Source organism: Hippopotamus amphibius, chromosome 13 (genome assembly GCF_030028045.1).
Source record: "Hippopotamus amphibius kiboko isolate mHipAmp2 chromosome 13, mHipAmp2.hap2, whole genome shotgun sequence".
Classification (NCBI taxonomy): Eukaryota; Metazoa; Chordata; class Mammalia; order Artiodactyla; family Hippopotamidae; genus Hippopotamus; species Hippopotamus amphibius.
In genome coordinates this window covers 35,146,712-35,173,687 of record NC_080198.1, presented here as the reverse complement: position 1 = coordinate 35,173,687, position 26,976 = coordinate 35,146,712, and the positions used below count along the sequence as shown (strand labels likewise).

The 26,976-nt window shown below is 43.7% G+C and overlaps 2 protein-coding genes and 1 long non-coding RNA gene across 12 annotated transcripts in view; 1 reads left to right on the top strand and 2 right to left on the bottom strand.

Moving 5' to 3' along the window:
- Positions 1–10,872, bottom strand: part of STIMATE (STIM activating enhancer) — a 56,883-nt gene extending 46,011 nt beyond the window's left edge. For 3 of the 4 annotated variants that reach the window (XR_009048736.1, XR_009048735.1, XM_057705240.1), the window contains exon 1: positions 10,570–10,848. Coding sequence is in view for 2 of the 4 variants with exons in the window: in XM_057705240.1 (XP_057561223.1) it covers positions 10,570–10,729 (160 nt within the window). In the remaining 2 variants the exon portion in view is untranslated. Of the gene's footprint in view, positions 1–10,569 lie in introns of all 4 variants that reach the window. The other variant, XM_057705239.1, reaches the window with a different exon arrangement.
- A 166-nt stretch (positions 10,873–11,038) lies between these two features.
- Positions 11,039–26,955, top strand: LOC130834782 (uncharacterized). The gene is made up of 3 exons (XR_009048762.1): positions 11,039–11,082; positions 20,704–20,895; positions 26,253–26,955. It is a non-coding gene; the product is annotated as an uncharacterized LOC130834782 (long non-coding RNA).
- SFMBT1 (Scm like with four mbt domains 1) overlaps positions 12,322–26,976 on the bottom strand; it is a 133,282-nt gene continuing 118,627 nt past the window's right edge. For 5 of the 7 annotated variants that reach the window (XM_057705558.1, XM_057705557.1, XM_057705560.1 and 2 more), the window contains 4 exons: positions 20,972–21,150; positions 20,545–20,790; positions 19,242–19,370; positions 12,322–18,421 (listed from right to left, as the gene is read on the bottom strand). In XM_057705558.1, the coding sequence (XP_057561541.1) occupies positions 18,281–18,421; positions 19,242–19,370; positions 20,545–20,790; positions 20,972–21,150 (695 nt within the window). In that variant the 3' untranslated portion in view covers positions 12,322–18,280. Of the gene's footprint in view, positions 18,422–19,241; positions 19,371–20,544; positions 20,791–20,971; positions 21,151–24,377; positions 25,367–26,976 lie in introns of those variants that run through there. The other 2 variants (XM_057705559.1, XM_057705563.1) reach the window with 2 other exon arrangements.

The following is a 26,976-nucleotide window of genomic DNA, read 5'->3' as shown; positions in this document are numbered from 1 at the left end:
GGAGCAAGCTTCTGCCTTGGCCTTGAGCACCCAGCCAGGGAGCCAGCACCAGCTTGGCAGTCAAGCCAGCCTAGCCGAGCCAGAGCCATGTAGAGGCCTAACCTGTACAGTACACAGTGTATGTCCTACAACTTCAAAGCAGAGCAGTATGGGCTAAGGTTGTTAGGGAGCATTTCTTGGAAGCTATGGAGGATGTGGCAAGGTGGGGAGGAAGGAGAAAAGCATTTAGGCGGAAGAGGATTCTGAGTAAGGGGAGGAGGCGGGAAAGGGTCTGGCAGGTGTTGGGGCTGAGAGAAGAGCAGCAGGTGGCATCTTGCTGCAGCCCAGTGTCTGGTATCGTGGCTGTTCTCCTTGGCCTGGCTACAGTGCACACCGTGGTGGCTGGAATGTCCTCGGCAAAGCAAGAGCTGAGAAAATGAAGGCAGAACCAGGTCCAGGAGTCTGGCTGCTCTTCAAGATATCAGGACGCCACCTTAGTCCCAGGCAAAGAAGGACCCACCACATAACGCCACTGGCCGCCCCTGGGAACAAGGACCCAGGAGCTCCCGGTATGGTTCAGCGGTCCACCTGCTCTAAACAGGGTCAGACAACATCTCCCTGGCCCCAGCTCTCCCTGCCCTCACACCTCACAACACACCGACCAAAATTCAGCCTGAGCCATGTCCACGCTGGCCCAGCCCAAGAGCCTCCACTGCTGGGAGAACATCACTATAAAACAGCTGCACCCAGGACACTGTCCCATCTGCAGCAGTGGCCCTTGAACTCAGGCAGGTCCTTAGCAAGACTATAGTGCTTGCTGGATGTTTCCACGGAGATTTTTACCTATTTGGCATATTAGTAAATTATTTACTTTAACACATGTTGAGAAAAACAAATCAATGTGTAATCTGCTAAGCAGACAGAGGTAATTTAACATTCTTGTTTATTCTGATTTTATGTAATTTTTTTTTTTTTGCCAGTAACTGATGAGATTTCTTACAGAGAATTTGGGGACAGAATTATAAAGGCAGGGCTCTTGCCAGAAAAAACAGATTCACTTAAGTCTCCCTACACCGTGTGTGCAGGACCCCAACACCTGGCCCTCGTCACCAGCCTGAGGGTGAGGCAGCGGTGGAAACAGTCTTGCGGTCCTCAAGCCTGCTGCCTGGAAACCCCAAGAGCAAAATCCCAGCTGGGAAGAGCAGCGCATGTGTGCTGCGCGGCATTCAAGGGAGCGCTGAGTGAGCCTCCGCTCCACGCACAGCCTTGACAGAACCACCTGCAAAGATTTTAGCCCCAAACTCGCTACCCTGATAGAAAAACCTGCTCTCGTGCTCTGATGCCATCTGGGCCAAGATGCTTACAGTGCACACAGGGCTGGAAAGAGGCGCGTGTGCACTGCCGCTCTTATCTCTTCCTGCAGGACTGTGGCCGGCTTGTGTCATTTGACCCAGGCATTGTCACCACCTCACCTCTCTAGGTCATTTCTCATGTTATTAAGTGAAAATGTCTTCTAACAAAAAGGAAAAGCCTATGAAGAACAATGATGAGCTTAAGAGGCTGGAAAAGCCCATGGACTAGAACACAAGCTGCGGAGGGTGGGGGGGCATAAAGCATTTTGAAAAAGGCGAACATGTGAAAAAACGCACGTCCCAACGTACTGTGCACACAGCTTGGTCTGTGAGAGAGAACACAGAAAAAGTATGAAAGCGCCTGACACCTATCACTCGGTGGTGATAGGAAAAGCCACAGAGCCTCAACACCAAGTCTTTAAAAGAAATTTTAGAGCCAAGGAAAACACTGGTTGAGCGCCCCAGGCCAACCCTTCCTCCCCCCCTCGCCCTGGGGGAGGCTGAGCCTTGCCAGCTCCTGCCTCCTCCTCCTGCAGAGTGGCTCGAGTGGAACCTGACGACAGCGCCAGACGCCCTTTAGAACGAAGAGGCCGCTCTAAATCAAAGGAATCACGGGGGAAGCCACGTCGGATAAGACGGGGCCGCAGTAACTCAAATGAGAAGTCTTCTTCTCACGGGCACGCAGGCGATTCCAGGGGCTGGCAACCCCGCTGTACGAGTGCAGGAGCCCTAGGACATGCTGAGGACTGGCGTTCTCACGCGAGAGGTTCTTTAGCAAAGCCCAACCCCACCACAGCCTGGGGTCCCACTTAGAGGGGCTAGAGGTTCCCAGGATTCACCCACCCAGGCTTAGTCTCTGCGACGACCCCTGACAGCTGTCTACAACCGAGGCTGAACCAAAAATCCAGGGGTGGAAGCATCTCCACTTGGTCTACACCTGTGTGGAGTGTGGTGGGTAGCAGCCAGTTACCAATAAGCAGCTGCTTCCCTTATTAGCTAAACCCAATGTCTCCAGAGTCACACAGTCTGGCTCCACCACTCACTGGCTTTGTGACCTTGGGCAGGTTACTTAACCTTCCTGTGACTCAGTTTCCTTATCTATGAGATGGAGACAATATTAGCAACCCCCTCTTAGGGTGGCTGTGAGGACTAAGTGGGCTAATACACGAGGCTTGGCACCGAGCAGGCCCAGCAGGTCTGCCACATCATCACAAAACCTATCTCAGGAGGAACTGCCAATAGGACAGGAGGCTGGGAGAAGGTCACTGGATCCCCGTTTCTTCTCCTGCAGCCCCAAAGACACAAACAGTAGACCTTCCCTGGGGGACCCCATGAGATCTAAAAGGGATGTGATGAAACTGCTTTCAAACAAAGGTTTTCAAAGCAACAATCCAAAAGGGGCCTGAGGTAGGGACTTCCCTGGCAGTCCAGTTAAGGATGGATGATGCCTTAGAGGACTGGGACGGGGAGGGTGGGGGGGACTCGAGGGAGGGTGGGGGGGGGAGTCGAGGGAGAGAGGGAATACGGGGATATGTGTATAAAAACAGATGATTGAACTTGGTGTACCCCCCAAAAAATAATATTAAAAAAAAAAAAAAGATTAAAAAAAAAAAAAGACTCTGTGCTTCCACTGCAGGGGGCCTGGGTTCAACTCCTGGTCGGGGAACTAAGATCCCATAAGATGCGTGGCTCGGTCAAAAAAACCAACCAACAAAACAAACAGAAAACAACCAAAAAACCCCACCACCAAACAAAAAGACCCCAAAAAACAAAAGGAGCCTGATGTAAACACAGAACCTGACTTGCCACCCAACGATTTAATGCACCGTCCTTTTTAAGTATAAGTTGTAGAAGACAGGCCTGAAATTGAAAAAAGGCGGCTCTCTGGAACCTTTCCAAGCACGCTGCCTCTTTTTCTGGGAGCCTCTGCCCCAACTATCTCCAGCTCCCAGGACCGACGGCCATGCCCACGATCTCCTACCTGGACCTCTGCCCTCACCACTCCCTCCGTATCGAGAGCCCCTCACGTCTTCACCTCCAGTGCTGTGACCACGCAGGGCTTCCTCAGAGATGCTTCCGGGGCCTCCTGGCAGAATCCCTCATCACTCCTCTCAAGTCTGTGCAAACACCTACAGCCCTCTTCAGACGGCACTGGAATGACCTGCCAGCGCACCTGCAGCCCACTGCAGCTGTGAGCCCCTCAGGGACAGGGGACCGGGTGTCAGCTCTGCTTTGCCAAGGCAGCACCCAGCATCACGGCTGGCACCCAGATCCTTAACAGATCTGTTCTGCTAGAGCTCATATGAGAGTCCACTGAGTAATCCACAAACTGAACAAACATAGTTCTTAACAGGGGTGATTTTGCCCTCCAGGGGACACCGGGCAATGTCTGGAGATATTTTGGGTTGTCATAACTTCCTAGCAGTGGAGTGATCTAAAGAGATGCACAGACCACTTCACTGTACATGAAGAAAAGGCAACTCTTAGCGGCCATCCCTAACTCTTAAGACTATGAACTACTCTCCTTATAGTCATATAGCACCAGGGAAACAAATGCTGTGAAAACCTGCAGGTGACCTGAAATCACCAAGGCCCCTGGAAATCCCTCCTCACCAGTTACAGAATGGACTCAAATACACTGGACCTCGTTCCCAGGGTGGGCTCAGCATCCCCGCACAGCCAGGGCAAACCTTCTCAAAGGCCCAGGCCAGAAAAGCAAACCTAAGCTGTCACTCAAACATGCACGAAAGGACTGCCAGGCCATTTCAAATTTATATGTTTAATGTTATCAACAGCCACAAAACAGCCTGAAGTTCCAGATAATACTCTGGACATAAAGAATTATTAAGAAAGAAACTCAGAATTATCCAAATAGGAAAAAAATGAGGTGAAGTAGCCAGGAACAGAGAGTAATCAGAAGTGCACCTGTGGAAAGAGGGGTGAAAAAAAGGAAGCAGGGGAAGCGGCTGAGCGCGACGGGGGCCTGAGGGACCCAGCTTACATCTCAGCTCTGCACCTACCAACCGGGACCTCATGCTACACACTTCACCTGCTCACTGTCCTTGTTTGCAAAATGAAAACAACCATTCCTTCCAGGGTTCCGGTGAAGCACGTCAAGTGCTGAGCACAAGAGCTACACTGGGCACGCGTAAAGGGCCAGCGGCAGGAAAGTGGGCTCCAGTGGCCAGTGTCACCACCTGCTCCCACAGGACCTGGGGCTGATGAAGCCAGGGACTCGGACACAGGTTCGTCACCTGTAAATGGGCTGCCCCAGTCCACCCACTGCCCACTCAGGTCCCACGTGAGACTTGTACGAGAAAACGCAAGGCAGGGTCAGGTGAAGGAAGGAGATTATTACTCACACCAAAGCCACCTGGTTTGGGTGCGTGCTAACTTGGAATTAGCAATCGCTGTGCTGGCTGGGCTGCAATGTTTTACTACTGTGCAGTCTAAGAGAAGAGGGCTAAAGGCAAAGATGTTGAATAAACAAGGTAGAAAGGGAAATGTTTAACCTAATTCAGAAAACAAGTTACTCAAGCACTTGTGAGATGTTCTTCAACTGAACTCTGAATGCAAATACTGTAATAACAACATCCCCCTCCCACTACGGAGGGCCCAACATGTGCCTGACACCGACCCAGCTTCCTTACACGAACTCTCTCTAATCCTCACAGTTCCAGAAAAATCATCTCTCCCATCTTGCTGGGGAGGAAACTGAAGCTTCAAGAAATACGTGGGTTGCCCAAGGGCAGTATGTGGCAGAAGCAGAAATGAAAGCCAGGTCAGATGGGCTCCAGAGCCAGGGATCCTGCTATTTTTAACCATTTGTAAAACTCCTTCAACAGGAGGAGACTTCATCTTCATGCAAATACTATACTAATTGCAAAGGATTTCAAACAGCTCATTAAAGCAGTAGAGGCTTGATAGGTCCCTATAGGGCAACACTTGGAAACCAGAGGTATTTAAAAAGGCAAAAAACGCATTACAACTCAGACTCTCCCCTAATTCAGACTACTCGCTCTTGCCCTGATTTTATTCCAAATTAGTGAAGTTTTATTATAAACAAAGGAGTAGATCACCATTATGGTTAAATGCTACCAGATGAATGAGCATTTAGAAAACCAAAACTTTCTGAAAATAAAGACCCCCTAAAAGACCCCCTCACCGGCCTTCATGCTAATGTTGGCCACACTCCTTTCTCCTGTGGGGACAACAGCAGTCTGGGACAGAATGCTCTTCCTGTGCCTTGCTTGGCACTCCAGGGTGGGGGAAGAAAGGAGAGTGACATTATCGAATGTGCGTTGGGTGCCAGGCCTAGAGATGGCACCTTCGCACATGAGCTCCAGCTCATTTCAGCCATCACTGAGTTTCATTATTTTACCAGAAGTGAAGTTACTGGGGAACAGGATAGTCACAAGATCTCAAAGTATCACCACCACAGAGACAATGTATTGACTCAAAGGGGAAAATGAACCCTATAAGGGAGGCAGCTGGAGTTGTGCCCTCTCTGCCCAATAACTGACCTTATAGATGTGCCGCCTGGTGCCCTGTAACATGAAGCACAGAGCACTGCTCATGCAGTGCTCTTGCTGTTAAAAAGGTCATTGCAATCTAATGGCTCCTCCACACCAACTCAGGAAACATAGGGGTCCATGAAACCACCCAAACACTGCAACAAGGTAACACCCAGACAAGTCCTGAAGGTAGGGCACCATACACAACAACTGGCCAGGACTCTTCCAAAGGCAGTGTCAGTAAACAACAACCCAAACCAAAAAACTCTGTGTGTGTGTGTGTGTGTGTGTGTGTGTGTGTGTGTGTGTGTGTGTGTGTCTGTGCACGTGCGCGCGCGTGCAGGGGAGATTGTTTTAGAGTAAAAGTGACTTAAAAACATAACCAGATGCAATATGTGGACCTTGAATAGATCATAGATTTTTTTCACAAAACTCCAGCAAAAAGAGACCTGTGACGTTGGGGGAAGTGTGAATATGGACTGGATATTAGATGATAGTGCGGGGTTATAAATTTTCTTAGGTGCGATCATGAAACTGTGGTTACATAGACAACTGTCCTTACTCTTAGGACACTGAACTGAAGTTTTTAGGGATAAAGTGTGATGTTGGCTGCAAGTTACCTTCAAATGGGTCAGCCAAAAAAAAAAAAAAGTATGAAGAGAGAAAGTAAATGCGGCAAAAGGTGAACAACTTCTGAATTGAGGTGGAGGGCAGATAGGCATTCATTGTGTTATTTTCATCTTTTCTGTATATTTGACATTTTTTAAGATAAAAATTGGGATGCGGTGGGGAGGGGGAGAGGTGATCCCAGGAAAGGTTGTCCCAATATGCAATATGTCTGTACAGAACACACAGGGAGGCCAGTTCACCGTGCAACAAAATAGCAGGGATTCTTATTTGAGATTAAGATTTCAAAGCTGGGTAGACTAGTCTGTAATGTTACTTGGCCTCAGGAAAAAAGCTATCATTTCTCAGCGCCAGCAGTGTTCTCTTAAAACACTGACACCTTCTCCCAGTTGGCTAGTCCCCAAATCTGTAACATGAAAATAGGCAGGTAGATGTACCCAAGCTCTCAAAATGCTTGTTTTGTTAAAAAGCCAATTTTGTCTACACTTCAGCCCAGGACTCTGATGGTGCACAGTGAAGGAGGCTTGAGTTTGCTCTGCATTTACAGGTCCCAAGAGTAAACACCCCTAATGCCAACATACACACTGGCCAATACTGACCTTCAGCTGATGGCTGGGCCACTGCCCTGGGCTAGAACACACAGGGCAGCTCTAGGACTGCTCAGCTCTGCTCTGCTGTGACTTCGAGTCACAGACTATAGATACAGCCACCAAAACAGGAGGAACTGCTCGGCAGGTAGAGCGTGACAAAGGTCCCTCGTTTAAAGCATTTCCTTCTACTGAGACACCCAATGCCTTTCAGTGACACTCCAGAAAACCCAGAGGGTTTAAGGCCCTTTAAAAGCTTGCCTCTGAGTTTGTTCAGCTTTCCTTGCACACAGAGGGTACCTTAGCTGAAGCCTCTGGAAAGTTCACCATCTGAACAAGACGATGCTGACACTGGGACATGCCCACGGATGGCGGCTTGTATGTTTATGTAGCTTAAAGAATCAGCTATATAGATCAACTGGCACACCAATTCTCAACGGCCTGGCCTGAGACATCTGAAAATCCCCACACAGTGAGCCAAGCACCAGGATGAGAAATCCCCATGAGAATCAAAATTCTCTACTGAGATATGAGAGGGTCTTCCTCCAGGTAACCTTTACTTCCAGGTAAAAAACACAGCAACTTGTAAATGGAGAAAAGAGTGATTTTCTGGGTAGAAAAAGAAACATAAAACAGTGGTCTGAGGATTCACTGAAATCAGGAATATGAAGTGATGAAATATACTGCACAGCCTTTCTGGCAGAGAAATGGGTCCAACAGGAAAATGGAATACTGCCTGCCCTCAGAACTAGGGAGTTGTCAGAAGTGCCTGAGCCCACCACCCAGGGGGAGGAAAGCACCAGAAGGGAAAAGACTGTGACTCCAAAGAGGACAGAGACTGTTAGTTTCAACTGCTCCGGAGAGATGATTAGTACTTAAAATACGTTTGGGGACTTCCCTGGTGTCCAGTGGTTGAGATTCCACGCTTCCACTGCAGGGGACACGGGTTCAATCGCTGGTCAGGGAACTAGGATCCCGCATGCCGCGCAGCGTGGCCAATTAAAAAAAAGAGAGAGAAAATGTGCTTGAAGAAACTAATGATGGAATTGATAAAGGATGGAATGGCCTCATCTTAACAAACCCAGAACTCCCTCAAGGGCTGCAAGGTGAGCAGTCTTGTCGTGGGAGCCTGGCACTCCTGACAGCAGCTCTGCCAGACTAAGGAACAGGCACTGTGACCACAAAGACAGCTAAGCAGCTTGCAGGACGACTTCCCTGAGACCATCTCCACCTCCCCCTTTTCTTTTCCCCAGCAAAGTCCATTTCAAAATGTAAAGCAGCTCCTAAGAGATTTCCTTCTCTTCCCAGCCCTGCAAAATGGAAAAGCCCCACAGTTCTATTTCAATAGGACCAACAAATTTAAGAGATAAGGAAGGTACTTCCCTGACTGGGTCCCAGTCAGTGGGACTCTCCTTGGCCTGCTGTCTGCTTCTAGGTGGGGGGACAGGGCTCTTGACTCAAGTCCACGCCTGCGTTCAGGGCAGACACGGCTCTAGCCTTTCCAACTCTTCCCACTATCATCCCTACTCATCACTGTCACAGGACTTACTACCCATTACCACAAGCTCCCTCCGTGTCGAGCCTTACACTGAGCAAGAAACCGCTTCCTAGCCCTGTCTTTGCATACAGAACACACCAACCACAGTGGGATCTGCACTTGTGCTCACGGTGAAGATGAAGAATTGACTGTGTCCCTGAAGACTCACAGGGCCAGCACCATCACTCTGAACACATTCAACCCGGCACAGTTCTCAGCTGTGAGCAACTCTGCCCTGTCATAATCACATTTCCCTCCCTGAATCACAAGTATCAAACCCCAGGGAATAAGTGAGGCCATCAGCGCCAATCAAACCTATGAAAATAGTCAGGGCTATGCTAAGAAATCTTAGGGAACAACAGAAAACCTAAGTCTGGAGTTCCTTTAGAGAGACAGGAAGCCCAACTGGAGGAGAGAAACATGAGGAGGAGAGTGCAGACCCACGTACAATGTCTCAAACACACACACATACAGTTCATGCACCCAAGTCAGCAGCTGATTTTGGCTAAGTCATCACAAATTATTACTGTGGGAACAAGTGGGTATTTGTTCAGCAGGGAAAATAGCAAGGCAAGTAGAGACGAAAAAGGAGAGAAAAAGTAGCAAACTTATACAGTCTGGGACTTGTTGCAAGACTTATGAGGGCCCGGCGACCAGAAAAAAAGTGGTGTCCAAGAACAGCCTCTTCAGGGTTACCTAAAGCTTGGGCGAATTCACCCAAATAACCCCACATCATAAACAAGCAAAGCTGAAACTCCAGCAACTGGACCGCACAAGACACACGCACGCATCTGCAGGATCCTTCCCAGATGCCAAGGAGCACACCTTCTGCAGGAACTTCCCATTCTGCCCACAGAAGCACAGTGGGGAAGTTTTGAGAACAAGTCATTTTGAAATTAACGCCTCTGTAAAAATAGTTATAACCCTTCCTTTCCTCAAAATGCAATCACAGGGGCATTAGGCCTCTTGTCACTTTAATAAAAGGAAGGATGTGCACTAAGAAAACATAACCTCTCACCCTGTGGCACACATGACAACACATCGGAACTTCTGGTTTTCCAGAAGGGCTACCTGGGGCTTTCTTCCCCATCATGAAGGAAGGGCCCCTGGTGACTTAGCACAGGGGTTCTAAGACCTCCTCGGACCCTCTGAGTCTGCTTCTCCATTAAGCTCCCAAGTTGCCCAAATCTCATGGAAAGGACGGATACTTGAAATATAAACAAAAGCAGGCTAGGAAAGGGAACAGCCAGGGGAGACTTGAGATGCAAACCTTAATTAGGAAAGCTTGGGACAGAGATGGAACAGGTGAGCCTGTGCAGGAAAAGGAGAGGAAAAAGGAGAGGCGGGGAAGAAGAAGAGGGGAAAAAGAAGATGCAGGCAAGTCCGGGTGGGTCCTGCTCCAACCAAAACAGAAAATTCAGCTGCGGGAGAAGGGCCGGGGTGGGGGTGGGGAGCAGTGCTCGGAACAGAATGCACGGCCTAACAAGTCAGGTATGGCAAGGTGGCAGGATTTACATGCGAACGGGAGACAGTAAATCCTGAAGTGAAGGTGAAGGAAAGAAAGCTCGGTTATCAGACTGGGGCGAAGGGGAGGCTAAGAGACTTTAAAGGGGGGCAGAAAGGAATATGGGGGTCATGGCCGTAGGCTGTTAAGTGGGGTAGCTTTAATTTGCGATGACATGGTTGCAGCGGGGCACCTCAGAAGCAAAGTGTGCGCGGGCGGGAGGAGAGGAGCAGGGGTGAGCCCTGACTAGAGGCTGCTGCGATAAGGCGAGGGACTCAGGACCCTTGGGTCGGGGGCCAGAGCTCCCCCTAGTCTGGGAATGCGCAGCCGGGGCTCGCGGGAGGAAGGCACCTTCGCCAAAGGGCCCGAGTCCCCCAGGCCTGAACTCCTCGGGCAGGACGGTCCCCGAGGCGGGTGGGCCCGAGGCTCGCGGCGCAGGGCCTCGGGAGGGCGGGGGTCGCGGACTCACGCATCAACGTGCTGAAGGCCACGACGCCGAGCAGCCCCTGCAGGAAGATGCCGAAACTGTGCATGAGCGCGCCGCTCTCGCAGCGGCCCGTGCCAGACTCGACGGTGGAAGGCGGCCCGCCCGGCAGTGAGTGGCTCGCGTTCCCGGCAGGGCCCTGCATGGCGGGCCCGGCGAGGGGCGCTGGGCGCCGCCGCCCGCCCGCCCGGCGTCGCTACCTGCGGGGGCCGCGCCGCCGAGCCCTGAGCCCGGTTTTCGAGCCAGGAGCCGGTACCTCCGCCCCGCGGCCGACTCGGCGCCGCGCGTAACGCGACGTCTGAGACTGCGGCGCCTGATTGGCCAGGCCCGGCGCGGGGGCGGACCTCGGCCTCTCCTGCGCTTCCCCTCCCGAGGGGCGGGGCTCCGGCCGGCGAGGGGGCGGTGTCTTGGGTTCCCACCACAGGTACTGCGGACCAGGTGAGCCGGGCTGCGCAAACCGGATTGCGGGCCCCGCCCCGGACCCCGAGCTCCCGGTCGGTAAGATCTGTGACTACACTCTTTTTCGCTCCAAGATAAACCCATCATCCCCTGAAGAATTTATGAAAAAATACTTCTGGATACCACCCTCAGATTCCGATTTAGTTGTTCTGAGACGGTGGCCAATTATATGCATTTTCGGCAAGCAGCCTGGATTATTCTGAGGCAGGTAGTTGAGGAAAACAATCTGACTCCGCATACAAGCATATTCTTCCCAGCCCAGACGTTCGGCGTCCTTGTACTTTCCATGTTAGTACCAATATCCTGGCCAAAGGCTTTAGACTCATCAGTCAGGCCCCAAATCGACTTTTCCCCCTATAAACGTAATTTAAATGGTCATTTCAATCCAACTGCCTTCATTTAAAAATATGCAGGGTATATACTGTAAACATATGAATATATCCCCATCTTGTTCATTCTGAACGTGATTCAAAAAAGAAAACCAGGCTGTTGGTATTTGTCAGTCTCCAGAGCCTCCCTCCACACACACCCATTGATCCCCACTGAACCCTTTCTGACTCCTTGTGAACCTATTCCCTTCCTCTGCTAGGGCCTGTAGTCCCCATTCTGTCATCTACCCTCTCAGCGACCTCTGGCTTTTCTCCAGACATCTCTTGTTGGTGCTCTCGGGTCCCTGACCAGGACTGCATCCACTTAATGCCAGTGTGCACACTGGCATTAAGTATTATTATTATTATTCCAGTAGACATTGGGGTACATTTGTTGATAATAAATACCGAATCTAGGGAAATTTTCCCCAAACGTAGCCCTCAAGAAGTCCCAATTACATGAAAGGTTAAATGCTATCCAAAGTTTTCTTGGTTAACAGGAATATTAACTTGATTATCTGGAGAACACAAATGCTATTGGCTCCCTAGAGACGATTCTCCAGCCCTTCTCTTACAATGCACTTCCACACCTCTGTGCCTTTACGTGGCATTCTAGCTGCATGGAACACTGTTCCATTTTCCCTGCTCCATGAACTATTACTTGTGCTTCAAGGCCTGCCTGACCCCCTTCTCCCCACCATGCGTCCACATTACCTTGTGTGTGCTGCTCCGCTAGAACTTTTCAGATTGCTAAATTAGATGGCTGTACACACCTCTCTCTCCCAGCTGAGTGTAAGCCTTCTGAGGGCAGGAACTGATTTTTATTCACCCTTGAATCCAACATAGCACCTGGCACAGAGAGCATGCAACAAAATGCTTTTTAAATTAAATTGATTTTTAATTTATAAAATTTAAAACTCTCCACAAGTATTGATCATGGGAAAATACAGAAAATCAGGTTATGAAAATAAACAGGTAAGGAAAAATTACATTACCGTATTTAAGTTTAAGAAAGTCCCTTATGGGTATGCTCAACAGTTACAGTTCATGTTTAGAGAGAACCAAACAATAGGATGTGTACTTAAAGCAGAAGAGACTGTAATTGGGCATAAGGAGATTATTAATTGTTTGAAGACACAGCTCAAGGAAAATTGCACATAGAGCTGAAAAATGAATTGACAAAGCAGTGCTCTGCACATCCAGATGTGGAGGAATCCTAAGGCCCATTGCTGCTGTACCAAGGCAAATGTAGAGAACAAGAAGCAGTCTTCAGTAATCAGAGTCCCCAGTGCCAGGAGCAAGCTCACTGTGGGAAATTCCACCCTTCCTACCTTTTCTGAACTGCAATTAAAAAGTACCCAAATCCAGAGGGGAAAGGATCAGAGAGCAGGAGAAGGGGGAGAATTCTGGAAATGTTAATTTTATTGAAGCAGGAAGGAACTTTCTCCTCCATTCAAAGGTGATTCTCTGAGGTCCCACTGGAAACAGTTTTGAAGGATTTATTCTGGTCAAGATGCCTTCCTTGCTGTCAAAGGAAGTTAAATATATCTTAAGAACTCTTTTAATTCTCTCATGACTACTTAAAACTGTCATAATTTGCCACACGTTTATATACACTCTTATTTACAAACCAAAAAGACAAAACCAAAAAACAAAAAACCCACCAAAATATTCATTCAAAATAGTTGTATTTTAATCCCTTGAAATTAAACCATCAAACTTCATGGGAGTTATTTTAATAGGTATTCTTGTGCATATTTCTCCTTAAGTGTACTTTATCCTCAATGCTTTTAAAATTAAGAGAAAAACAGCAAGCAGGAAGGATACAATGCAATATGCATTTCATTTTGTTCCAAACAAGCAGCTTAAAAAAAAAAAAAGGACCACATACATTAAACAAAGTGCATCAGTTCCAACGAGTTAGTGTTAGAAAGGGGCCCAAGGACACTGCTGGAACCAGCCAGAAGTCCCACCCTGGCAGGCCTCTGATTGTCTTCAGAGAATATTCAACCAAAAATAATAAATAAATAAATAAAAAGTAAGGAAGAGGAAAAGAAATGAGCACTTTAAAATCTCAAGAGAAACATTCAAAGTACACTTCCCTAGACACTTCTTGCAAAAGTAGCTAAGTTTTTAACTTCGTCTAAACTCTGTAACCTCCCTCAGTCATCTGCTTTGTGACTTGATTTGCCCCAAGAGCCTACCCTCACCCTTTTAACACTATTTGCCCACATTCATTCTGCCAAGCTAGGCATGCAGTTAGATTAACTAAAACATGTAGAAACCCTTAGGACTGAGTTCCCACACATCCTGAGAACAGGCACACCTATTAGCAATGGTAACTTCATTTCACCAGCCAGTGTCATCCTTTGCCTCCCAAAATAGTTGGAGACCCTTGCCTCTCACAGCTCCGGGTCTGGGCATTAGTGCTGGAGTTAGAGACATGTCTAGCAAGGCTGTGGCTTGTTTCCCTTTTAAGACAGTTCTTTAGGATAGGCCATGGCACCAGGACAGACCCAAATGGTGTGTCAAGTCAGAAAAGACATAAAGGAATGGAGTTTTAGGCCTACTTCACCATTCCTCCAACCCTCACTCATGGTTTTGCTGGTTCTTGCAAAAATCTAAGACTTTCAAAACATCAGAACGAAGAAAATCAATCTCCAGTGCACTTATGGCCTACCACCTTCTATACCTTCACCCCTAAGGCCGCCCTCAGAAATAGAACTGCCTGTGAAATCTGGTACAAGTACAGAAGAAACCCCAGGTGAGTAGGCTTGGAACCAGATCCGTTGGGACTGGGCTTGGAGTTTAGAACTCTCCTGTCAAAACTCCAAGCCCATAGGTGGCTTATTTAGATAAATTCAAATTTCCAAAGTATACACATCCTCAAAATTCACTAGCAAAACACTGTAAAGTGAATAAAGTCAAGGAAGAGTTATACTTGCATGAAAGTGACTGATATTTTTCTGGTTTTGCAGGAGGCTCTGTCCTACAGGGTTTCTGAGCCAGCACCATGACCATGACACATGGTTAACTACAGTGGACCCAGGACCAAAGACATTCAAATTTTTAAAGGGGGTACCCACTCTCCATGGAGATTTACACCTCATTTGTTAGTGCTCCCTTCTCCTTCATCTTGAAAAGGCCAACTGATAACACGGAACACTTCTGAACTTACATAGACACACATACACACACACACACAAACATCCCCAATGTACAGGACCAAAGTTCAAACCCGGTGTGTGTTTCCAGTGTCGAGGCTACGCTCCTAACAACCTTCTCAGAACACCTGTGGGCATCAATCAACCCCGCACACGGTGTCTTAAATAAAAGCCTTTGGTGAGAGGTGCCAAGTAATTATAAGTGCCTATGATAGTTTTCCCAATGTCCCCATTTAGTTAAATCTTACCTACAGTTCCCTGATGTTCTGTGTGTGCCCCAGAAATACTTTTTGGCTTGAGGGAGGGGATGGTTCTGAGTACTATCCAACCTGAGGCCTCCTAAAGCTTTTACTCTGTATTCAGTTACCGTATTAGTGACTGAACTGGTACAAGAGAACAAGTAAAATGTATTCAAGTCCTCAGGAAGCTTTGGTCCTATGCCCTCTCTCTCACAGTGAGAATAATTTTACTTCCAGGAGAAGAGGCATATAAAAGTCAAGTTCTGAACTGGTTTGCTATGACTGCCTCTATCATAATTCAATATTTGCCCAAGAAGCCCATCTCTTCCAGAGGTTGGTAGCTATCCTTCCCTGACCTCATATATCTATAATGTAGATGCTGGGAGCCACCTACATTGATAAAGAAAGGCAGATAAGACAGAAGCTCCCATTAATGCGTTTCCTGTGTTAGCCACCTCAATTCTGCTTCAACGGAGAGGGATGGAGGTAGTTTACAGATGAAAATAGCATAGTTACCAGAAGCCCACAAAATATAGTCAAAATGTCATAGCAATCTTCGCATGCAGTAAAAGGTTTCCCTAACACACCAATAATACAATAATAGGCTTGTGTTGGTCAGTCAACTTGAAGGTCCCAGGAGCATGATGTAATCCATTCACCTGTTTCCAAGCTTGTCAATTCAAGATCAAAAATGGATCCTGGAAAACTTTCTGACCTTAGGGAGGCTATGGAGCCAGCTGATAGTGAAATTTAGACAAAGGCAGCCCCTCATAATGTACCTCTCACAAACTTAAGAGGTTGGTATCTATAAAAACCAAAGTTCACGTACCTATGTACAGTATATAAACATTTTACCCAACATGGTGAGCTATTATCAGGCTTAACATCTGTTTTAGCATCACAAGAATCAGACCGTTACTGCTGTCCAGTCCAGCCCCAGCAACATTACGAGGCAAATGGAGTGTACATTGTATACATTTAGAAAAAAAAAAAAAAAAAAAAAAGCCCTGTGCCAAATTCCCAATTACCCTCTCATATGCTATCCAGGAGTATGGGCTGGAAGTATATAATACTTATTTAATGTAGTTGCCTGATAAACTATTATCTTGGTATGAGAATGCAAGAAATATTAAGGGAAACCCTACTTCCTTGTCCAATTTAGAGTCAGCTTCTCTCTAGGAGAAAGCTGAGCTTGAATAATCATGGCGTAAATAGACAAGCTGGCAGGCGCGCGACTCTGTCTGGTCAGAGACTACTACTTAGGGCCGTGTGTTTCATTTTTCAGGGGCTTTGCCCCCTCACCTGTGAAGGAAGGTGTTTTAAATTCTATGGTTTCTGAAGAAGTCAAGAGAGAGACAATATAACATATTCATTGTTGCATTTGGTAAATTCTCTCTCATAGAAAATAAATCCCATTTTCCTAAAGAAGACAACAATGTCAATTAATTCCAGACTTTTTTGTTTCATTGATCTTCTTCAAGGAACTCTTTGCCTTAGTGCCTTGACTGCTGAGCTCTCAGGACACTTTATTATGCAAGATACCCACCCCCCACCAAACTCTATCTATTTAATGCTGACTGTTCCCAAGCCTCTTATATATGCTTCTCTTCCAGGGGCATAGAATCAATGAAAACTTTAAAAACTGGATCTCCGATAAGTTCAAACATATTAACTTTTGCTTAAATGAAGCTTCTTTCCAGGTATATCTGGTAGTAACCTAAGCAAAGAGCTGATGCTTTAATATGTGGTTTGGTTGGAGGGCCTGAGTTAAGGTGGTTCATAATTATCCAGTGAAGAGAAGATTCAGTCTACAAAATGTTTGCCAAGTCCATAAAAACAGGTGGGACAGCAGGGAAGAAAAGGAAAAAATCGCAATCAGTTTAAATTTGTAATAAAATTATCTTATATTTGTATAGCTGTTTAGAATTTACCCAGTTTGTACTTTTAAAACATTTTCAAATCTTGAAGAGGAATGATCAGGTTATAAATTTGCAGGTAACTAGGATAATTAAAACAAAACACACACACTCAGCAAAGCAAACCACTGAAAGGAAGCAAGCTACGTACATATCTTTCCTCATTCCTCATGGCTGGAAAAGTACAGCAAATGCTATTATTCTGTAATAGCTAACAGTGCAATCATAAGTTAAAATCTGCCTGTTTAATATCAACTTGAGCTGGGCCAAAAGAAACATCTAAAAGAAAACTTGAGTTGTGGAGTGGGAATTGACTGTAGAATACATTCAGTTTACAGGTTTAGCCAAAGAAAGTGTACATGTGACTAGGCAAAGACGTTTCTAGAGTCCTTAACCATCTTTCAGTCTTTATCCAGCTACTGAGGACATACTGTGACAGAAACTCCATGCTCTGCATCACGCCCCCTAAAACACATTTTCTCTGTTGTGCTTCTACACTAGCTGCCCGGAGACATTGAGAGAGATGGGGAAATGGACTTTACTGTGGGTCCAGGGAACACCTACTGATTTTTACCCAAAGTGAGGACTCTCAAAATGAAAGTTAGACAAACAACTGTAGAGAAAAGTAAACACAAAATAAAAGCCACTGAAGATCCTCTGAGAACTAATGCGGAGAGAGCAATTCAACTGAAATAGCAACAGTCTTTGAGATACTACTTGAAATGCAGCCCAACCTGGGTCAAGATGGAAAATAGTGACAGCAGAATTCTTAGATCAGTCAGTTAAGGAATTGGTGTAAGTGCCACACATTATTTTTAAGAAAGCAAACTGTTTTTCTCCTACAACTTCTGTGATAGTTTTAGTGTTCATGTAGCTTAAAAATGGAATCATTAAAAAAACCTCATACATGGCTATAAGCTCAATTATCAACAGAGGTAGTAAACAAAGGAACTCCTAAGAATAGATTTTAAAATGGATCAAAGTGTGACTGTACATTCAAAACCCTAGAGCCACATAATCATCCCCAAAATGAACTGTTTTAATTTAAAAAAGCTTAAAAACACAATGACAGCGAAGCACTGATGTGCCTTAGGCACAGTCCCAAATCAGTGCTGACTTAAAGCTATGTCCTCTCTTTCCAAGAAAGAGAAAGCAGAGAACGAAGTTCAATCTACAATGCAAAGGAACAGAAAGAACAAAAAGAAAACCAAAAGGGTGCTTTCCAGCAACCCAGATTATTCTTAGTTTTCAGGCCACACCAGTGGAAATGCTTATTCTTCTTATATGAGTCTTCTCTTCACAACCTTTATTTTTTAAAACCTGCAATCTGCTGAACAAGAGATGCCCACATTTTCACTGTGGCAGGAGAGCCACTTCTGTGCAGTCTTTGCTTCCTCAGTGTGGGTCCTCCTTCCCTGAAAGTGCAAAGAGAGCAAGCTGACACCTGCAGGGCCCAGAGCCCCAGGACTATTTCAGCTCCACTTGTAGAGCAGGGCGAAGGATTTGCTGCATTTGTGCTTCAAAGATACAGCTCACTTTGGTTGTCCTTCTCAATTGGCAAACTGTTCATAAAAAGCAAACTTGATCCTCTCTATGTGATGGCAAAGTTTGATGGCAGGGCCCAATTTTAAGTCCATGCACTCTTGAACGGTGGGAAGGGTAAGGAGCAACAGGGCCTGCCCATCGATTTCCTGTTAAAGCACAAAGTACAGATTATCTGTGATGTGCACATGAATGGCAGCTCGACCACGACAGCCTCGGTCCACTTTGCTCTGTCAAAATCAAGAATCCCTGTGCTTTTCCTTCCTTGACTTTTTCCCTTGAAATAAGCATCACACACTCCCTTTTAAATGCCTCTCATAGTCTTCTATACTAATCAATCTTCAGAATTAATAAGTTTTACCAAGGGTAGGAATCCATTCTGCTCTGCAGAAATCCAGTAAATTAACCAGCCTTGTAACTGGCAACTAAATATGCCAAAAGAAATATCTTTTTAGAGGACTCTTTCTAAATCTGAAAGAAAATATTACCTATAAACCACAATGTTTTCCTACCCTCTAACATTCATAAAAGCCTGACAAGCTTTTCAAAGATATTCAGTTTTGAATCTCCTCAATTATCAAAACAAAATTTATTTCAATATTTAAGGCCACAGACTATTTCTGTTAGAGCCTAACACATTATAGATGTTAATTATTTTTTAAAACAAGCAAATCATTATTTTGGAAAAGAGGAGGATAATTAAGTATAGCATGCTTAGTTTTAAGCTATTTAATGGGGGATGGAAACAAAGTCTTAGGAAAAATGAGAATGCAGTAATAATCTGCTTCAACTATGGAGGAAGTCAGATAAATAACTTTTTATCACATTTCTACTCCTAAAAGGGAAAATAATTTTTTTTTTATTTTGGATGGAAATATTTTTCCTAAGACTTGTAAATAAATTGCTATTATATACACAGTCCATTGCTAAAGAGATACATTACTAAAAATTAAAGGTCTCTGTGATTACCTGGTCTAGGAATATCCTTGCGAGCGGAGCACAGTCGGTGGATCTGATGAACCGCACAACATCTGCCACACTCCACTTCAGGGGGTTACTGTCCAGGTGAAGCCTTTCAGCAACTTCAATCCTTATTTCCTTCATTTCCCACAACAAAAGCAAACCAAATGGTGTTAAGAACTATTTTATTCTAAGGAAGTCTCTACATAAAGTCATAACTCTTTAAGTCAGGATTTAAAGTGGTTTTAGGACATGATTTCTCCCAGCAAAGATGGCAAAGGTCCATACACATTAGGTACTCAGGAAATGTCTGTCTTTTATAATAAGAAATACCAATGGACAAGAATTTATCTCAAAGTTTCAGCACAAAAAATTTGGACAATTTAACAGAGAAAAATAGTTTTAAAATCTACCATTTGTTCCTTGGTTTATTTCAGCTCACTGTCTGGCAGGGTGCAGAAGTAAATGGACTAGTATTTCCAATACAAGAAGGCTTAACTAGGGACTTCCCTGGTGGTGCAGTATTTAAGAATCTGCCTGCCAGTGCAGGGGAAACGGGTTCAAGCCCTGGTCCGGGAAGATCCCACATGCCACGGAGCAACTAAGCCTGTGGCGCCACAACTACTAAGCTTGCACTCTAGAGGCCGTGAGCCCCAACTACTGGGCCCACACACTGCAACTACTGAAGCCCATGTGCCTAGAGCCCATGCTCCGCAACAAGAGAAGCCACCGCATTGAGAAGCCCACACACCACAATGAAGACCAATGCAGCCCAAAAAAAAAAAAAGAGAGAGAAAGAGAGAGAGAAGGCTTAACTAAATAATCAGGAGAAATCATTTTTAACCCCTTCTGTTCACAGATGATATTTAAAAAGCAACCCAGTTTTAAAACACTACCTTAACTGCCATTCTTATAATGTTATTTAATACACGTATATGAATCTAGCAAACAAAACAGTTTAATCAGAACCAAAAAGATAAATAATTTATTTCTATAAAACCATATATATTATGAAAGATATCAAAAAGGCAGTTTTCCCTAAACTAGATGACAGGCTACTGATAAATTACCAATGAAACTTTTTTAACTTAAGCAGCCATTCTGAGAGACTTTCCTCCTGACAAGTAGTTGATCTCCAAATAATCCTTGAAACGCAAGTTAATCACTGAATTTGGGATCTTTTAAAAAGAGACCCAGGAAATTCAACTGAAGCCATACTGAAATAAGTGTAATGCCAACATCATTAACAATTAGATTCTAGAGGGAAATTGTCAAGAGAGGAAAAAAGACACTGTAGTTTTAAAACACGTACCTTTGGTGAAGGAGGTTTATTCTCATCATCAGAAAACGAAAAAGTGCGAAGTTCTCTTTTTCTTCTCTGTCTGTCTGGAGGCAGTGATGTGGATATCTCACTTTGGGTGGGAGAGGAGGAGCATGACTTTTTTTCTGACATTTCTGACTCTTCCTGTAGCTCATCCTGTTGCTCAGATGTACTGCCCTCACTTAGGGAATCGTCATCCCCTTCATCTGGGTCATCCTCATCTTCACCCCCACTTCCCTAGAGGACAAGGAGAGAAGTCTCATTGAAATGCAGGACAAATCAGTTACTGGACCACAAGATCATCTTCCATTGACCAGAGATCTGAATCAAAAAGACCTGCAGGTATTTTTTCTGTCTGTATTGTAAAGCAGGGATCTCTTGGTTTTTAGACATTACAGGTACATCACAGATCTCATACCTGGGGCGAGCCCGCTGGGGTATTATCAACAGATGCAGAGGAGCGTTTCTTCTTATGAACAAAAACATTTTTTCGCCTCTTTCTCCTCTTGCTCGCTTTTTTCAGGGCACATGCTAAGTTACTATGCCCACCAGGTGGCCTCCCAATTCTTTTATTTTTCTTCTTTCCATAGTAGTGTGCTAAATGTGAATGACAAAGAAAAATGAAGTAGCTTCATTATTTTTGTGTACCTCAAACCACAAGAGATTCCACTCTCATAGTACGAAATGGGTCCAGTGTATTTGATTAAGGTTAAATTCCACACAATGGAATAATCTTAACTATATAGATTCTGAATGTACAGTTTGATTAGTACCTGACAAATGCATAAACCTGAATAATCCTCTCCCATCAAGATACAGAACATCTCCATCAACTTAGAAGGTTCCCAGGGTCACTTCCCAGCTAGTCCCCCTCACCAGAAGTAACCATTATTCTAATTTCCATCACTATAGATTAGTTTTGCCTCATCTAAGGAATCATTCAGTAAGATTTTTTCCAAGACTTCTTTCATTCAGCATAATGTTTTTGAGTTTCATCTATGTTGTGTGTATGAGTAGTTCATTTCTTCATATTGATGAACAGCATACCATTGTATGAATATACCTGGTTTATCTATTCTCCTGCTGATGGGCACTTGTCTATTTCCAGGTTTTGGCAATTATTAAGTTGCGGTGAACATTTTTGTAGAAGGCTTTTAGTGGGCATGTTTTCATCTTCCTTGGGTAAATACCTAGGAATGGAATTGTTGGATCATATGGTAGACATATGACTACCTTTAAAGAAACTGCCAACAGTTTTCCAAAAGGGTTATATGATTTTACACTCCTACCAGCAATGTACAAGAGATTTAGCTGCTCTGTACACCTCTGCCTACATGTGGGATTGTCAGTATTTTTTATTTTAGCCAATCTAGTGGATACATAGTAATTTCTCACCTTAGTTTAAATCTGCATTTCCCTGAAGACTAATGCTATTGAGCACATTTTCACATACTTACTGGCCATCTGCGTATCTTTTTTTTGGTGAAGCATCTATTCAAGTCTTTTATTCACTTTTTAAAATGGTTTTCTCTGTTTATTTAATTTTTATTGAGATATAATTCACATAACATAAAATCTGTCACTTGTAAGTGTATATATTCAGCGGTCTTTAGACACAGACTATGAATGAATACACTGCTGTGCAACCATCACCATCACCACTCCAATTCCAGATCATTTTGCTTCTCTTTTTATTTACTTATTTTTAAATCAAGGTAAAATTCACATAACAAACTAAACATATAAAATTCAGTGGTATTAGTGTAGTCACAATGTTGTACAACTACCAGCTTTCTCTAGTTTCAAAGCTCCTCTTTTTATTGAGTTGCGAGAGTTTTTAATATATTCTGGAGACAAGTTCTCAGCTGGATATATGTATTAAGAATATTTTCTTGTCCATGCCCACTCAGGGATGCCAAAACAAACAAATACACAGGAATATTTTCTCCAAGACTGTCAACTGTCTTTTCCTTTTTATAAATAGTACTATTTAAAAAAGCAAAACTTTAAATTTTGGTAATGTTTAATGTATTAGTTTTTCCTTTGGGTTAGTGAATTCTCTGTCCTCTCTAAGCAACCTTTGCCTAGCTCAAGATCATGAGGATATCTTTCTTGTTTTCTTCTAGAAGCTTTACAGTTTTAGCTTTTACATTAGGTCTATGAGGTAACAGACCTTGAATTAATTTTTGTATATAGTGAGGTGGCGCCAAACAGTTTTCTTTTCACATTTTCTTTTTTTTTTTTTTTTGAGATCCTTTTTTTTTTTTTTATTTTATTTTATTTTATTTTTTTGGGGGGTACACCAGGTTCAATCAACTGTTTTTATACACATATCCCCATATTCCCTCCCTTCCTTGACACCCCCACCTCGATTCCCCCCCACCCTCCCTGCCCCAGTCCTCTAAGGCATCTTCCATCCTCGAGTTGGACTCCCTTTGTTATACAACAACTTCCCACTGACTATTTTACAGTTGGTAGTATATATATGTCTGTACTACTCTCCCGCTTCTTCTCAGTTTCCCCTTCACCCCCCGCCCCCTCCCATACCTCGAGTTCTCCAGTCCATTCCCTGTATCTGCTTCCCTGTTCTTGTCACTGAGTTCATCAGTACCATTTTTAGATTCCGTATATGTGAGTTAGCATGCAATATTTGTCTTTCTCTTTCTGACTTACTTCACTCTGTATGACAGATTGTAGTTCTATCCACCTCATTACATATAGCTCCATCTCATCCCTTTTTATAGCTGAGTAATATTCCATTGTATATATATGCCACATCTTCTGTATCCATTCATTTGTTGATGGGCATTTAGGTTGCTTCCATGTCCTGGCTATTGTAAAGAGTGCTGCAATAAACATGATGGTACAAGTTTCTTTTGGGATTATGGTTTTCTTTGGGTATATGCCCAGGAGTGGGATTACTGGATCATATGGTAGTTCTATTTGTAGTTTTTTAAGGAACCTCCAAATTGTTTTCCATAGTGGCTGTACCAACTTACATTCCCACCAACAGTGCAGGAGAGTTCCCTTTTCTCCACACCCTCTCCAACATTTGTTGTTTCCAGACTTTGTGATGATGGCCATTCTGATTGGTGTGAGGTGATACCTCATTGTGGCTTTGACTTGCATTTCTCTGATGCTGAGTGATGTTGAGCATCTTTTCATGTGTTTGTTGGCCATCTGTATGTCTTCTTTGGAGAAATGTCTATTTAGGTCTTCTGCCCATTTGTGGATTGGGTTATTTGCTTTTTTGGTATGAAGCTGCATGAGCTGCTTGTATATTCTTTTCACATTTTCGATTTGGAAATCTAAAACTGTACCAGTGCCATTTATTGAAAGAAATTCCTTTTCCATTAAATTTGTCATTTTTGCTGAAAATCCTTTAACTATATAAGTTTGTCTCTATTTCTGGACTCTCTATTCTATCCCATCACCCTATTTGACTATTCTTTCATCAATACCCTACTCTTGATTACTATAGTTTATGGTAAAATTTGGAAGTCAGACAGAGTAAGTCCTCCAACTTTACTCTTCTTTTTTTAGGATTGTTTTGACTATTTTAGATGCTTTGTATTTTCATATAAATTTTAGAATATACAGACAATTCCAAAAATGAAACATACACAGTTTAGCTCTGAGTTATATATTAAAGTATTGCGTTGGCCAAAAGGTTTATTCAGTTTTTTCCATAAGATGGCTCTAGTAGCACTTAGTTGTCTTTAACTTCAATCAAAATAGTTTTGTTAGACTGTATTGTGACAGCTGTCATATCAACATGCATTTAAAGAAAAACATCAAGATTGGTGAATTTTTGTGTAGCCATTTTAATATTGAAGATGGAAGAAAAAAAAGCAACATTTTCAGCTTATTGTGCTTTATTATTTCAAGAAAGGTAAAAATGCAACCAAAATGCAAAAAAAGATTTGTGCAGTGTATGGAGAAAGTGCCGTGACTGATTGAATGTGTCAAAAGTGGTTTGTGAAGTTTTGTGCTGGAGATTTCGCACTGGATGATGCTCCACGGTCAGGCAGACCAGTTGAAGTTGACAGAGATCAAATCGAGGCATTCATCGAGAACAATCAATGTTATATCACGCGGGAGACAGCAGATACATTCAAAATATGCAAATCAAGCGTTGAAAATCACTTGCACCAGCTTGGTTATGTGAATCGCTTTGATGTTTGGGTTCCACATGAGTTAAGCGAAAAAAACCTTCTTGACCAGATTTCTGCATGCAATTCTCTACTGAAACATAACGAAAACGTTCCGTTTTTAAAACAAACTGTGACGGACAATGAAGAGTGGATACTGTACAATAATGTGGAATGGAAGAGATCATGGGGCAAGCAAAATGAAGCACCACCAACCACACCAAAGGCCGGTCTTCATCCAAAGAAGGTGATGTTGTGTACATGGTGGGATTGGAAGGGAGTCCTCTATTATGAGTTCTTCCGGAAAACCAAATGATTAATTCCAACAAGTACTTCTCCCAATTAGACCAACTGAAAGCGGCACTCGACAAACAGCATCCAGAATTAGTCAACAAAAAATGCATAATCTTCCATCAGGATAACACAAGACTGCATGTTTCTTTGATGACCAGGCAAAAACTGTTACAGCTTGGCCAAGAAGTTCTGATTCATCTGCCGCATTCACCAGACATTGCACCTTCGGACTTCCATTTATTTCGGTCTTTACAAAATTCTCTTAATGGAAAAAAATGTCCATTCCCTGGAAGACTGTAAAAGGCACCTGAAACAGTTCTTTGCTCAAAAAGATAAAAAGTTGTGGGAAGATGAAATTATGAAGTTGCCTGAAAAATGGCAGAAGGTAGTGGAACAAAAGGGTGAATGTGTTGTTCAATAAAGTTCTTCGTGAAAATAAAAAATGTGTCTTTTATTTTTACTTTAAAAATGAAGGCAATTTTTTGCCAACCCAATAATATCAAAATATAACATAATTTTTTGCAAAAAATGAATACTGAAGGATATAAATTCATTTGATATCACTCAAATTGCTAACTGGGAAAAATTATAAAGACTCCTAAAATCTAGGCTAATTTCAATCATATCATTATGAAAAATAAATTCAGACAAAAAGCATAACATAATCCACATACTTCCAAAGGCTCAAATTGCTCATATAATGTGCTTATATGAACTGTACATTTCACTTAGCTACTAATCATTGCAATTTGCTAAACTAAGTGCTGAATCTGATACAATAATAAGCTAGACAAACCCTGCTCTTAAGGAGTTTACAATCCAGTAAATATAAGCAGAAACTAGAAGGTTAGACTCATATGATTTTGTGACTCATATACTGATTGGAAAACCTGTCATGCTGAATATGGACCTCAGATCAGCAGCACCACCAGCATCTGGGAGCTTGCTGGAAATGCAGACGCTTAGGCCCCAGATACCCACCGGCCCGATGATTCAGAACTTCCATTTTAACAAGATCCTCAGATGATTTGCATGCATGATAAAGTTTAAAAGGCACAAAATCAGAGACCCCCTAAAAGAAACCTTCAAGTTTAACAAGGTAAAATTCACCTCTGTATTAATTATAAGTGACATCAGTGCTTGTAGGATTTCAGGAAAAGTAGGATCGGAATTTTGTCTTTCGGTAACAATGCCTTGACAAGACTCCAAATTAAAATTTTCATTCTGTATGACCTTCTTTTTTTCTTTTTGCAGTTTCACAGAGGAGAAGATAAGCAATGAGTGGCAGCAGGTGTTGTTATGACATGCTCCTGCCTCCTGCCCAGCACACTCTCACCCTGACGTCTGCATAGCTGGCTCTCCTGCTTCCTTTGGGTTGTTACCTGTCAGAAGGGACTTCCCCAGCCACTCGTATGAACAGCACCCCCCTGCTAGCCTTCCTCACTCTCCTACTTTGCTTACTTCGCTTCATCTTCCTCCATGGTACTTCTATTTGTTCACTTGTTTATTATCTGTCTCCCACATTAAGATGTAAACTCAATGAGGACAAGAATTTTTTTCTTTACATTTGTAACCCAGTGCTAGGACAGTGACAGCATACAGTGGACCCATAATAAATACCTGCAGATTGTATAAACATCACATTAGATGCAACAGTTAATTTATATATACACTGTACATAAAAGTTGGCAAACTAGGGCCTGTAAGCCAAATGTGCCCCATGGCCTGTTTTGGTATGGCGCACAAGCTAAAAAATGGTGCTTACATTTTCAAAAGTGTTCTTTTAAAAAATTAAAATAAAACAAAACAAAAAGAATATGCAAAAGAGATCATATGACTCACAGCCTAAAATATTATTATCTGGCCCTTTACAGAAAAAGTCTGTGTACCTCTGCTATATCTGAACGTCTGCAAAATAAGAACCTTCCAGGATACGAGATATGGTCAGCTGCTGGAGTTAACATATTTGAAAAACTTG